Source organism: Orbicella franksi, chromosome 3 (genome assembly GCF_964199315.1).
Source record: "Orbicella franksi chromosome 3, jaOrbFran1.1, whole genome shotgun sequence".
Classification (NCBI taxonomy): Eukaryota; Metazoa; Cnidaria; class Anthozoa; order Scleractinia; family Merulinidae; genus Orbicella; species Orbicella franksi.
In genome coordinates this window covers 21,740,001-21,754,185 of record NC_138147.1, presented here as the reverse complement: position 1 = coordinate 21,754,185, position 14,185 = coordinate 21,740,001, and the positions used below count along the sequence as shown (strand labels likewise).

Here is a 14,185-nt window from a genome sequence, read left to right as displayed (position 1 = left end):
ATGCTCCATCTCTCTTCAGCAGTTTTGATGCACGTGTTATCGAAAGGTCGATGAACCAGCAAAGAGAAAGCCAAAACCTAAACACCCGCTTACGGTTCATGTCTGGGCTGGCATCAGCAGGAGTGGCGCCACAAAAATCTGTATTTTCGAGGGAATAATGCAGGCCGATCTGTACTGCAACATTCTTGAGGACACTCTGATTCCATTCATCAACAAGACTTTCCCAAACCATCGTTTTATGCTGGACAATGATCCCAAACACACCTCGAGACGTGCCCAGGTCTTTTTTGATGAGCATGGCATCAACTGGTGGCAGACCCCTCCTGAAAGCTCGGACCTCAATCCAATTGAGGACGTTTGGCATGAACTGAAGTTGTACCTTGAGTCAAGAGTCAAGCCCCGAACGAAGACAGAACTCATTGCCGGCATTAAAAAGTTTTGGAACAAAAGAATGGATAGAGCCAAGTGCGGGCGTTACATCGATCATGTCCTTCAGAAGGCTGTTCCAGCTGTTGTTGTGGAGCGTGGCGGTGCAACCAAGTATTGAAAGTGTTTAATAAGCTTTCAGAACAAAAACAGCTCCTTTAGGAGCCACCAAATCTGAGAAAAGTCAATGGCCAATAAAAGACTACTTCTTTTGGATCAGGACTTTGATTTTCATGGAAAATTCTCTCCCCTATTCCCACTCCCCACCCCTTTTGTTATCCTAGCTGCTTACTTCTCACTCAGAAGTAAGAATAGTAACAAAAATCAGCTGTTTACATAAGCACGGATGAAACTTCAGGTAATTTAAAGACTTGGAACCATTTCTTCGCATGAAGGTAAACTCGGTTCCAAATGAGGCCAGACATTCAAAGAAAACATTTGTTTTTATGCAACTGGTCGAAATCGGCGATGAACCCATTCTGCCTCAGACCACAAACTGAACTAGAACCTTTTGGGCAAACTGTTTCAGCATCTCGTTTGTTTATTAAAACTAAGAATTAAATATTAAGGAGCGTATTCCTTGTGTTTTGTCACATAGAAGTAAAATTGATTCAAACTGCAGCGAGACATTCGATCAGTACCGTGATCTTCACGGCTTATAGAATGAAAAGCAACAATTTTGGGCAATTTGCACTGAACGAACATTTTGCATGCAAGAAACCAAGATAAAACCAGTTCTTTACATGTATTTGCCACTGCCAACAGTATTAAGCAAATGTTAGCCAAAATGCGGTCTGTTCTGATCAAGTGAAATTAAAAAATGTTGAGACATATTCCCATTGTTGTTTACATTATCGTAATTGCAAGCGGCTTTGTGTAAACATTGTGGTAACGCTACAACATGATGTTACATCAGAAATCAAAAGGAACATCGCAAATCATTTGAAAAACCCTCATCATTCATCTGAAGAAAAAAGAACGAGGCCATAGAAAATAAATTCAAAACTAACAGAATTCTGTCTGGACTTTTGAAAAGGATGTCATGTGTAAATTATTGAGCCACAATCTGTGTTATGAACATTAACTACTGCCGCGCTCGTGCGTAAACTGAATAATTAATGACTCTCCTTGCTTAACATGTCGTCTATATTTTGTTTCGTTGTGGCGAATTTCCATTGAAATTTCTTTCCTTTGAAATATCGTTATATCAAATTTTCATTTTCCTTCTCGAATTTTCATCAAATTTTCATTTGAGAGTATGCATCGGTTCGGTCAAAATTTCGAACGAAAATTCGTGAACAAAGAACGTAAATCGATGAATTTCGCTCTCATTACTTTTGCACAATACTGTATCTGATGTAGTGATGAAGAAATGGAACAGAAATGATGTTGTTTTACTAAAAATGCAAATTTTTATCGATGAACAAGAACTAATTTAATTATCAGATGGTCACGAAATACCACTTTCTTTTTCTGTTGCCACCTTTGTTGTTAACAATAAAACAATTCAAAATTAACACACAACGATATTGATGGCTGACAAGCATTTCAACAAAAAGTATTGAAGATAAACAACGCTACTTGGCCGATATGAATGAGTCTCCTCAAAGACTGATTAAATTAATTTGCGCTTTCATTAGGTGCCACAGCGCCTGCGGCAATATTTGAGCACTTTCCTGGTTTCTTTTGTTACAAATTTACAATTTGCAGAGTATTAAAGCCACTAACTTGGGAACTTTTTAGTCTCTCTTACAGACACAATCAAGGCAAGAAATAAACAAGCTGCTAAGGAGAAGAAATACATTTGAACCCTGACAAGCACACTATTGTAGATTGAAAACAGCAGATGATATTTGTTGAACCGACCTGTGTGTAATTCTAAAAGCTACACAGCCACATATAAAATACCGCATGGAAAGATAGTGTATAACACTAACGATGCTAGAACGCATGTGTCTTATATGTTTAGTTCTACCATAAGGAAAACCACTCAACATTTGTGCGTGATTCCGCATGCAATGTATCCTCCACCTAATATAGAAGCCATGAACGCTAACTAATCCATGCATGCGTTTAGAGCAAATTAGTTTTGTTCGAAAGACAATGGTACCACAAGGAGAGCAAGGGGTTACCTGAAACAAATATATAGCTTTGCGATGTTCATACCGAACTGATGGCAATGAAACATGTTTTATGTAGAGTACACATGTACCTTTCCCACCCCACTCTCGCCACTTCCTTGCCTCTAGACTAATTAATTAATAGAAATTAATTAATTAAACAAACATTAAAGTTTACACCTTAGTGCCTTGCAACTTAGCACATAGCGCCATAGTGCCTTAGCGGCAGGCAGCTCCCATAACCATCCCAATAGTGCACTCTGTACTAAAAAGGTACAAAATTTTATTTGTCACATTCTTTGGCCCCAAAGTATATTTGCTGAGCAAGTCATTCGCTTACAAAGCCTTATATCATACTGTAGTACATGTACATGGGAATAACTAAAGACAGATATTAAATACTTGCCATTCTACAATGAGATATGCTTCATCAGTTACAACAGCTCTCATATTGCATCTCACATCTTCACAATCCAATAACTTCCTTGATTTCCCAACAAATGCCTCAGGGTGTCCATAAATTATTGGATACTTCGATTATCTTTAATTTCAAACTTGTTCGATGACTCGGTATTCCAAACCATTAGACAGCTGACCTGCAAATAATTTTGCTACATGGTCTGATCTCGCATTTAAAGGTGAAACAGCAAAAATAAACAATTCAGTTGATCCATGCCAGGAGTCAAAAACAAGGGGTAATAACTGAAAAATCAATGGCTTGCCAAAGCAGGTAAAAAATTAGTGTCTTTCTTTAAAACAACAATGTTCCTTATCACCTCTTCCTGTTCTACACTGACAGCAACATTCTCTAAATTGATACCATTTAAGGTCTGAAACAAAGATTCCTCAAATCCTGCCTCGATGGCCGCCATTGTCAATCCCATACAGTATGTAGAAACATCATGACTGCATACATGAAGACCAAAAGTCCTAGAACCTAGGAGTTGGAAATCCTATGTCTCCAGAGCCCTTCAATTCTTGTGCAAAGGCCCCGCCAGCTCAGAGAAGCAAAATGGGATGTGGGGACAAGAATGGCTGCCATAGCGACCGTTCATGACCAGGAATCATCCACTATGAATGAAAGACTAATGAAGAATTCAAGCTACGAATTAGTGGTTCCATAGCAGATATACCATGATCAAGAAAACCAGTAAAGCTGTATACAGATGCAAAAGCATTTATAGATTAGCAGATGTGCCAAAACAGCGAGATAAAAAGCCGCTAGATCCAGAAGAAGTTCACAAAATGTGGAATTACTGTGAGTTCGTCCGCCATGCGAAGGTCTTGCCACCAGCAAGGCAAACTCATAACAAATTCTGGAAATGAATCATGGTTGCACTACTGTGAAGGAGGTCTTCCAGAATTGTTTTTCCCTGTAAGTTTTAGAGTCCCAAAGAATACTACATAGGCAACGAAAATGGAGCAGAGTGCACCCAGTATTTTTATAACAAATAACCACAAGGGGGCTGGGATTGAATAAATAGCAGCTGAATGGTTTTGTGAGCATTCAAATTGACAACATTCTAGTTTTCTATGAAAGTAAAGAACCTAAAAACTGTTATGTTCAAAGGAGGCTTCGATAACCCTTGTTTATGAAGTTTAGGCAGTATTGGTGAACAGTATATATTGCTGCCACTTTGCTAAAACACGGGAATCGTCGAATGAAACGCATGGTGTATCCAGCTCAAGAAAGGTGTGTTTTGATTGAATGTTTCTCACAAGTTGTTTGTGGCCGCTTGCTTTAGCAGCTTAACACCCAGAACTGGAAATGTTTTTGTTTTGTTTGTGGAAAAAACTGAGCTTGCTGTCTTCATAATATGGTAAGAATCCAAATTCATCCTCTGCATATGAAACTGAACTCCTGAGAACGAACCTGCTCGAAAACCTTTCGCAAATTTTAGGCATGTGACTGTATGTTTTCCTTTTATACGGCGATCGATGACTGCACACCATGTTCTCCGGCATGAATTTATAAACAATACATGAATCCAAATTTATCTTGTGTAAGTTACACGGCACTTTTTTCATCAGTACATGAATCAGTTGCAAACAGTTGCAAAAATTGCATGAACACTGGCGAACTGCAGTTAAGTGCCTTGCAAAATTTTGTGTATAGGCTGGTGAATTATCAGTACTGCTTGCAAATTTTCGTTCACTTATCAAAAATTCAAAGAAATATCACCCTTTGTTATAGGGAATTATTGCTTGACAGGCCACAAAATTTCAATTGAACTTTCAAGCAAACTTTCATCGAAAAATCACAGGAACAAAGAATGAAATTCACGCATTTCGCTTGCATTACTGTTGCACAATACTGAATAGATTGGGCAAATAAATAAACAGCATGCAATGCATGCAGTCTGCAAGTGATGACGTGTACATGCTATTTCTAAAATTGTTCCAAGAAAATTGGAACATAGACAGACAGGCTGATGGTTAAACTTAATTAAAAGTAAAAGTAAGGTACAACCTGTGTGGGAAGTGGCTGTATTGTAAGTAGTTTTGCATAGTTGGGTTTTGAGAGTCCAAGTGATCACTCACATTGCAAGCTTACTTGTTCCCTTTGTTCAATTGTTCCTCTTTGAACTGAATAATGCAATTCACCTTTCTCCCTTTTGTTTACTTTTCGAAATGACCGGCAGTGAGACTTAAAAATATTTATGAAATAAAACAATGTAAAAGAATATTGTGATAGATGTCCCCAAGAGAAATCCAGTGGTGGATCCAGACTTTCACCAATACAGTCTATTTCAGTTCACAGAAACAAACTTTAGTTCAGATATTTCAGTGCTCATACACTGCTCTGACAGTGCTCATTCAATTGAATTCATCTCAAGACAGCAAAAAGTCCGGGCTAAACAGCATTCACCAATACGTAAATTTAATGTTGACCTATTGCGTGTGCAACTTGCTTGTAGATCTTAAGTTGTATGTATAGACGATGTGTTCTTATTATCAGCTTGCCAGTGAGCGCAAATTTATCCGATATTGTATGAAGCACAATCCACAATAAAAATCCTCCTTTAAACGCTGAAATTAAAGACAGTCCATGAATCCTACAAACTGCAAAAGACAGCCACGAAGGATAAGTTCCTAGTTCCCCAAAACCAAACTCTTTCAGTTGATCCTAGAAGCTGCAAAGAAATGAATAACCTTGCATCTCTTTGGATAAAGTGCAACATGTTGTTTAAAGTACATCAACAACATACGCAAACTTGAAAACAACAAACAGTATTTTCACTGTTTCTCTCTGAAATTAACACCTTATCTTGAAATGACAGACATTTGGCAACGCTAATTACCTCACCGGAAATTAATTTGTTGTTTTAACCTTATACCTGTTTTTAATGAACCTTCCTACTGATTTACCACTGACAAAACCATTATCTATTGTTTAATCACCACCACTCTTCCGTCGAGAGAAAATTTAAAATACCACATTTGTAAAACTATACAAAAAACTAAAAGCTGCAAATGAATTGTAACTTGAATTCATTATCACTACTGTAAACCTTCAGTTTTATTACAAGAATAACCTGTTTTCCATTGTGAATGTTTCTCAGCTGAAAATCCTGTGGTTAAATCACGTCTTCTAGACTCTTCTGGTTGTTTTTCACAAGCCAAACCTAATTTGTGCTCTTATCATGCATGACAGTTATAAGCTGTTTTCATAACAGCAAAAGGATTAGTTCTTCAGCAAATTACTTTTTTTAAAGTTGAAAGATACATTGTATTACCTCCAGGTAAAATGTAAACAATGGCATAAACAAGAACTTCCCTCTTACACGACTTGAGTATTCTTTGGCTTTCATGTAAATGTTGTGTAACCCAACCGCTGCACTGTATTGCATTACACAGACCATAATCTAAGCTACATTAACCAGTTCTGATAAAGACAAAACCTTTTGGCTAGCTCACCTTTTCATAACACTATTCTCCATTGCTTTCTGCTACCTCAACAGCTTTCACAGCCATTTTCTTCAATGCTCTTCTTCAATTCTAGTTCAATTTCACCACTATTTCAGCCCACAGATATGTTTAGTTCAGCCCTGAACAACACTCACCAATACATAAATTTAATGTAGACCCTTGGCCTATCGCATGCCCCACACACAAGTTTAGTTCAGATATCTCAGTGCTCATACAATGCTCATACAGTGCTTATTTACTACCTCCCAGAGTGTATTTCCCTTCCACAGAGGGATGAATCATGCACGACATAGGTGCAACGGACATAAGCGTGACAAAACTATGTGAAATCACTATCCAAAGGAATGCAAGCACACCAGCATAAAGCGATGACGTCACACAATACGTCATCGCTTAAAAAGGATATGAGAATTTTGTTTTAGTGGGACTTTAATGCTGTTTCTGATACTGTTACATACCAAGTTACAGATGGGTCGAACTGAGGTTGTTCCCAAGCGGATGTCACACAACTTTGAAAGTGCCTGATTCCAAATAGAGCATATCATAGGATTAGCAATTTAAAAATAAAATAATATACTAAGACTAGCAACAAACCTCTCTTTACTGTGTTTTTTTAAAAAAAGAGTCCATATCATAGGGTAATGAGTTGTCCTTGACATGTGACATCTGCATGGAGTACAGACTAAGCTAGATTGGAAAATGTGTCGGACAAATGAACGGAAATATTGGATGTAGCCTGCATGTTATTACCAACCCAATCAGGAGGAGTAGCAATACTCAAAGTTACTACATGTATGTGATAGACATTAAATGAGAGTGAATCACTTGTCTTTAAGCCACTTACCCAGTCACACTAGCAATGCAAGCACAGGTGCAAGTGTAAATGCAAGTACATTTTAAAAGATTTTTGTCTTGTAAAAATATGAACACTGACACAACCACAAGGAAAAGAGTTTCACAAGTTCCAACTTTTTTTTGCCTGATTTAAGATGGAGGCTGAAACAAGTGTTTAATAGCCTGTGCTCATACCTAATTCCATTTTTTTCAAAAAGCATGACCCATAGACACGATCATAGCACAAGCAGTAGGAAAGGAAAAAAATTGCTCTGTGTGTTTGTGTGCTTGTGGCAATCCTGTTTTCATGGTTGAATATTAAAGGGCTCTTCTACAAGTACAATACTCGTGCTTATGCTTTCACTTGTGCTTTTGTCACCACTGAAAACCAGGCCTCATGCTTGAGAACAGACAAATGCAGATTAGATATTAATTTACACAGTTAACAAGTTTTTTATAAAGGCTGATGACTTCTCAAAACAGCAAAACTGTAATAATAGAACATAAAGAACAGAAAAACCTGCACTCACATGTAGTTAAGTGCATATAATAATTTAAACTTACTAGTAGAGGAGCTTTATACCCATCAGTTGCCAGATTACACTGTTGCATTTCTTGACTCAGACCCACCAGGACTGGCTTGAAAACCTACAAATTTACAATAATTTATTAATTAACCCACTGACATCTGGAGCTTTTTGACAAAATTGCATTTTTAGACAGTTTTGGCATTTTCTGGTTAGTTATGAGCTAAATTATGTTCAAACTACGTATACTCAAAACAGCATTTGCAACATGAAAATATTGCCAAGTTCTTTCCAGCTAGCATTATATGTATTGACATTTTTACTTAGCAAGTGCACAAATCAAAATTGAGTGACCTATCTCTTTAAGCTTTTGAGGTTTTTGTGACTTTTGGCTTTTCTCTTTTTCTTATCTTTTTGCTGCAGTTGTTGGCCTCCTGGTGGACTTGCTTTCAGGTTGAGAATTCCTGAGCAAGTATTATGGAGACTGGACATTCTTAACACAGAGCAGCCCAGTGTTGTTGAGCAAACCTTTCCTCCATTTTTCACTCAAATTTCTAAGCATTTTGAAGCATATTTCAACCTCCTTTGACTCAATCACCCTGATTTGGATAGCTACAGAAAGACATTTCCCTCCTGTGGTACTTGAGAATAAGTGATGCCTAATATGGTCAAGGGTAATCATGTCAGAAGTGGAACAAAGGTCAATGCTCATCTCACCAGTTACCGACAGCAGAGGAGTAAATGGGATAAAATGTCTAAAGCTTTGTTACTAACATGGGAAACCGAGTACTGATGTTCACCTTGTGATGAACTATTGGACAGAATTATCAAACCTCAAATTTCATGATTAATTTTTAATTATATTAACTGTTGTTTTTTCTAGTAAATGTTAAACAAAACATCCATTAAAAAGCAAGTAGAGAGAAAAGTAAAAGGAAACAACAAATTAAAAGAAGGAATACAGGGCAAAGAGTCACTCAATTTACAAGATTGATTGTTGGTTCATTGGCACAAGGTACCTTGAGGCCTTAGCTTTTAGTTCAGATTTCTGTCAACACCTTTCCAGTTTTCTTTGTTTCAATAAAGCTCTCTCAACAGACTAGAGACTGCATTTGGATAGGTAGCAACAATGGTTTAAAAGAGAAACTAGCAAAAACCACACTAGGTAATATTTACTGCAGGTAGAGACTTTTGGAAAACTGGTATTTCAAGCATCAGCCCTTCATTGAAGCGGAGTCCAATTCTGAAACATAACCTCTCCATTTCCAATTTACTGTGATCCAGTGGTTAAGTTACATTTATCAATTCATAGTTGAAGGTGACCTATAAGGCCTTCACTTAGATTTCCCAATGAGCACAACAACAAATTCTCTTTTAAATTAAAACTGATTTGTAACTAGGTGATTCTATGATAAATATAAAAAGGTTACAATGGTTGAAAAAAGCTACAGGTGTACTACAAATCTTTAAAAACCCAACGTTTCGGCTATTAACATAAGCCTTCTTCAGGGGTAATAAATAAATTTTATTTTCCAGCAAATGAAAGCATTTCTGAAATACATACATAGTAATAACGGGCGCCCCTTTACAATTTATATCTATAAAGAAGGCTTTTGCTGTCCGGTCCAAGCCATACTAGATTTTGTTTCCACACGAGAATCATTCAATGGTCCTCTTTTTTCACTGGTCGGATGGGGCACCCATTACTAGATCCTTTTTTGTGGAACAACTTAATCTTGATCCTGCTTTGTACAAATCACAGTTGCCGAATAGGCGCAGTGACTTGGGCCATTGCCAAAGGTTTTTCAGACTCAGATTCACCAGTCGGGCTAATGGAAATCTAATGCAATTTTAAAGTATATTGGTGTACCCAGTCTTTCAACCCACCTAGGCTATTTCTAATTCTGGACCACACGCAGGTGCTGTGGCCATTCATAAGTTCAACACTTAAGCACTGGTCTCTTTGGGTCAACAGTCTTTGGGTGGGGCGGGCCTCCATTCTGGAGGCTTGTGGCCTTTCACCTTTGCAAGAGCTTAATAATTCGTTCATAATGTATTTCATGTTAGTTTTAATCAATAAATTGGCCATTCTGCGTGGCCAAAATTTATCACAACAACGTCTTGTCTGGTTTTGATTTCTTACAGCACTCTAGCAAACAAAGCTCGACTGTTGACCTAAAAAATTGACATAGGTACAGCTTTATAGTTATAATTTTGGAAACAAGGGAAGAAGACATTAAAAAATGTAATGAAGTGACCTTGAACACCTTGAGACTCTGGGTCAAGAACAACAATATGAAGAGGATTGCAAGGTTAAAGCTGTCTTTTTTTCCATAGTTGGACCTTTTATTTTGAAAAGGCTCACATACAATACATAGTTACCATTAAACTACTTGCAATACAATACTTAAAATAAATTTATCTATAATGTGTTAATTATAATAAACTACTTACTACTTTTTTTTCGACATAAACATTACGCTACATACAACACTTACGGGTAACTACTGTGCTAATAATATTATATAATTACAGCTGGTTTCTACAGGATATATTCTATTCAATTTACCTAATTGCTAAGACGAAAATTTTGCGAGGTTTTTTTTTTGGATTGCAAGAAATAGAGGACAAATTGAACTAAGCAAAGCCTTTTATTTTCAACATAAAATTTAGTTTGCGGACAAAAACATCCCTATTACATGCATGTTGGTTGATTTTCTGGAAATGAAAGTAGAATTGGGCATAGAGGAGGCAGAAATTTAGTTTTTTTATTTTATTATCGTTATCAGTAGCTGTTCCAAAGAGTATTTCTTTTGAGTTAAATGTTAAAACTAAACATTAAACCAGCATAGCACTTTCTGGAGAAAGTTGACTGCAATATGACAACCTAAGAAGGAGTGAAGTAAAGAGTCGTCATCCCCGCAGTAATGACAACTCTTGTTGTCTTCAATTCTGTATAAATGTAATTCTTTCTTTGTGGTGACAATACGATGAGCACGTTTGTAAAAAAATTCTTTTAATTTATTTTGGTTACTGATTGACTATCTGCTTAAAAGTTGTGCTCCAAGAGAGAGTGAACTGTGGAAGGTCGCATTGCCACTTGCTAGGGCCAGTTGCGCAAGGTTCCTTCCTGTTCAAAAAAGCCAATAGTAATCTTTTACATGTTAGTTTAGATAGGTCGATCAACAGCGACAGTGACATGTGAAAAGTGGAATTCCCTGGAGTAAAAATTGAATTGGTGCCAAAAGAGTCCCTCGCCTTTCCAGCAGTCGTTTAGGGATAGCCAAAAGAATTTGAAAATAGGTGAGAAGATTGGACTTAACTGAAAATTTGCGACAGAAATCTGCAAAATTCAAGTACATTCTACTGGAATCGAGACTGTCACAAATTGAGTAGACTCCTTGGTCAAACCAATCCTGATACAACACAGTTTTACCACCTATTTGTATTTCTTTGTTGTTAAAAAGGATTAACTCCTGGTCTCTGTTCATGTCATGGATACTCTTCAGTTCCAAAAAAAACTCAGAATTTGCTTGTAGAAGGATGGCATGTCGATCGACTTAAGGAAATTTTCATCAAAGTTACAGTGAAGCAAGAAGTAGAAGACCCAAATTTCTTAAAGAAAGAACTTGGGATGACTTTGCAATTTTCTGTCCCCCGGCTGTCACTTTTTAGGAACCTTTGAATCCATACCAAACGTAAAGCCTTTCAACATGTGTTACACGCAGACCACTTCTTTCATAATCTTGATATAGAACTTCCCTTTTAATTTTGTCCTGCTTTTCCTTCCAAATAAATTTAAAAATTGAAGATTGAATTTTTGCAATGTAATTCTTGTTAATGTCTAGCACGGCAGCAGAGTGAACGATTTGTGAAATCCCTAGAGACTTAGCGATTAAACAGTGCCTGAAGTTCGAAAGTTGGCGCGATCTCAAGGTACCCAGCTTTGCATTAAGGTTTTCAATTTTTTGGTTGACATTTTTTCTCTCATTTCCTGCCTTATTGAAAGAGATATGAATCCCCAAGACTTTAAGCGGTTCTTTCGTCCATATGAAGTTGAGAGGTCTTTCGGTACGCTGTTTCCATGGACCTAGCCAAAGAGCTTTGGTTTGGGATTCCTTGAGTTTTAGGCCAGATAAAATCCCAGACCCGTTTAGTGCGACCAAGGTGTTTTGGACCGATATTAGGTTACTGCAAGTGAGAGAGGTGTCATTCGCAAATTCGCTAATTTTAAGTTCCTTATGAAAGATAAAAATGCTGCAAATCGAATTATCTTGCTGTATTTTAGTCGCAAGTATCTCCACAGATAAAATAAACAGATAGGGTGATAGTGGACAACCTTGCCTTACTCCTCGAGGCAACTTGAGCTGGCTAGTAGTGAAACCATTATTAATAACGGAACTCTCTGCATTACAGTAGAAAGTTTCTATCCAACGCTTAATAGAAACACCAAAGTTGAAAATTGAATGGACTTGTTGAATCATTGACCACTCGATTGTGTCAAAGGCTTTGCGAAAGTCAAGCTGGAGGAGAATGCCTGGTATATTTTCCAGTTCTGTCTGTTTTAAGAGGTCACATAGTAGACATATCTTCTGACCAATAAATCTGTCTTTCATAAAGCCTGTTTGGTCAGTATGTATTAGCTGCAGAAGTACCTTTTTGTGTCTAGTGTGAAGCACAGACACTATGAGAAAACGCTAAAATCCTCTGGTAAGTGCTTCACATATGGCAAATTATTACGTCATACGCATAAAGTTTCACTGAGGTTTCTCCTACGTGACACATTACATGAAGCATTCTTTACTGGGTACCAGGAGGGTAATATCATCGATAATCACTCGTAATCTCTTCGTGACCTGAAATAAACAACCAATGACAGTCGGAACCAATCGAATGTGTATTAGTAGAGACGACAATTGCGCCATCACCATGTGCTTTCCACGACAACTCCCAACACCTGCAAGAAAACTGATTACGATTTGCTTTTGTTGCAAAAAGTGGAGCTGGTCCGACAGGTTAAAGAGAGAGTAGTGATACATGTGTGATACGAGTTGTCCTATCGGTAAGTTACCTTTTAGTTTCTTACTTTGTGATGAATTTCCTAAGACGTATTTTCTCAGCATGTCACAGCTTTCGAAGTATATGTCAATCCGGCCGAATGAAAGGTTTCGAAAGGTGCTTCAAAGTTGAAGATCAAGGTACTTGGCGCCGAGAGAATCTCCATGCTGCAATTTTGCGACCGTATGTGAAGAGGATACAGATTAAGCTTTATGAGCCCCATTTGGGGAAAGAAAAGCCCGCTATGGGAAATATTGAGCCCCTTTTGGGGATAACAAAGCCCGCTGAGGGATTAAATAAGCCCTGTCAGGGAAATGTAAACGGCAGAAAATCTTTCGCCGCTGAAGGATTTAATGCGAAAATACCTTTCATTAGCCTAACATATACAAAAGCTGTGGCAATTTCCTTCCGACAAAGTCTTGTTAAATATCACCCAAGGGTTGTTTTTACTGAATCTTTCCATGCGATGGTTAGCACTGATGAGGTGGTGTGCTCGCCATGTGAGAGAGTATTTGATAGACAGTGCAAAGTACAGCAAAAACGTCATAGAGACCAAGAGCCGTCAAGATTACTGATAAAAAAGATTATGAGCTCCATGAAAAAGAGAAAAGCTAGACGCAAGCTGAAGCGCATTTTCAGGAAATCTACTCCTAAATCTTCAAGTTTGTACAAGTTAGCGACTGACTATAAGTTATGGTATGTAACATACGCACACAGATGCGACTGTTTTTTTTTTTACCAACTTTGCAAATCCTAAAAGATGGGCAGCAAACAAGTTGTTACAAAATAGTAAACAAGCAAGTATGCATTGTTTAGTTGAGCACAAAACACTGAAATCATGTAGCTGTACCAAAAGATATTGTGTATTGAAAATGAAGCTTTTGATGTTCGGTGATATCGAGTTAAATCCAGGCCCTGAGCAAAATGTCTGTGATCAAACTGCGTTGTCAGTAAGTTCCACCTTATTGTTAAACTATCGATTACATCAGCTGGGATTGAGACCTCTTGATGTTGATGGTGCAGGTGACTGTTTTTTTAGAGCTGTGTCACATCAGTTGTATGGTGATTCAAGTCATCACCTGCACATAAGAGAAGTTGGTGTTCAATACCTCAGGGATAACCCTGAAAGTTTTATTGAAAGCAATACAGAGCATTCATGGAATGATTATTTAAGTAATATGTCAATGCAAGGTACATGGTGTGATGCACTAATTGTTCAAGCAGTTGCAGAGTCTCAACATGTAAATATTTATATCATAGAATCCCATGAAAATTTTGCTGAGGTCACTT

General features: G+C 37.5%; 1 protein-coding gene and 1 pseudogene across 7 annotated transcripts in view; one reads left to right on the top strand and one right to left on the bottom strand.

Moving 5' to 3' along the window:
- The window catches only part of LOC145482661 (ubiquitin conjugation factor E4 B-like), a 304,099-nt gene that overhangs the window by 185,210 nt on the left and 104,704 nt on the right, over window positions 1-14,185 (bottom strand). For all 6 annotated transcript variants that reach the window (XM_081461267.1, XM_081461269.1, XM_081461270.1 and 3 more), the window contains 2 exons: window positions 7,875-7,958; window positions 6,935-6,997 (listed from right to left, as the gene is read on the bottom strand). In XM_081461267.1, the coding sequence (XP_081317393.1) occupies window positions 6,935-6,997; window positions 7,875-7,958 (147 nt within the window). The remainder of the gene's footprint in view (window positions 1-6,934; window positions 6,998-7,874; window positions 7,959-14,185) is intronic.
- Window positions 13,699-14,185, top strand: part of LOC145482665 (uncharacterized) — a 220,389-nt pseudogene continuing 219,902 nt past the window's right edge. Inside the window, exon 1 of the transcript XR_014048793.1 lies at window positions 13,699-14,185. This exon is cut by the window's right edge and continues 2,270 nt beyond it. The product of XR_014048793.1 is annotated as an uncharacterized LOC145482665 (transcript).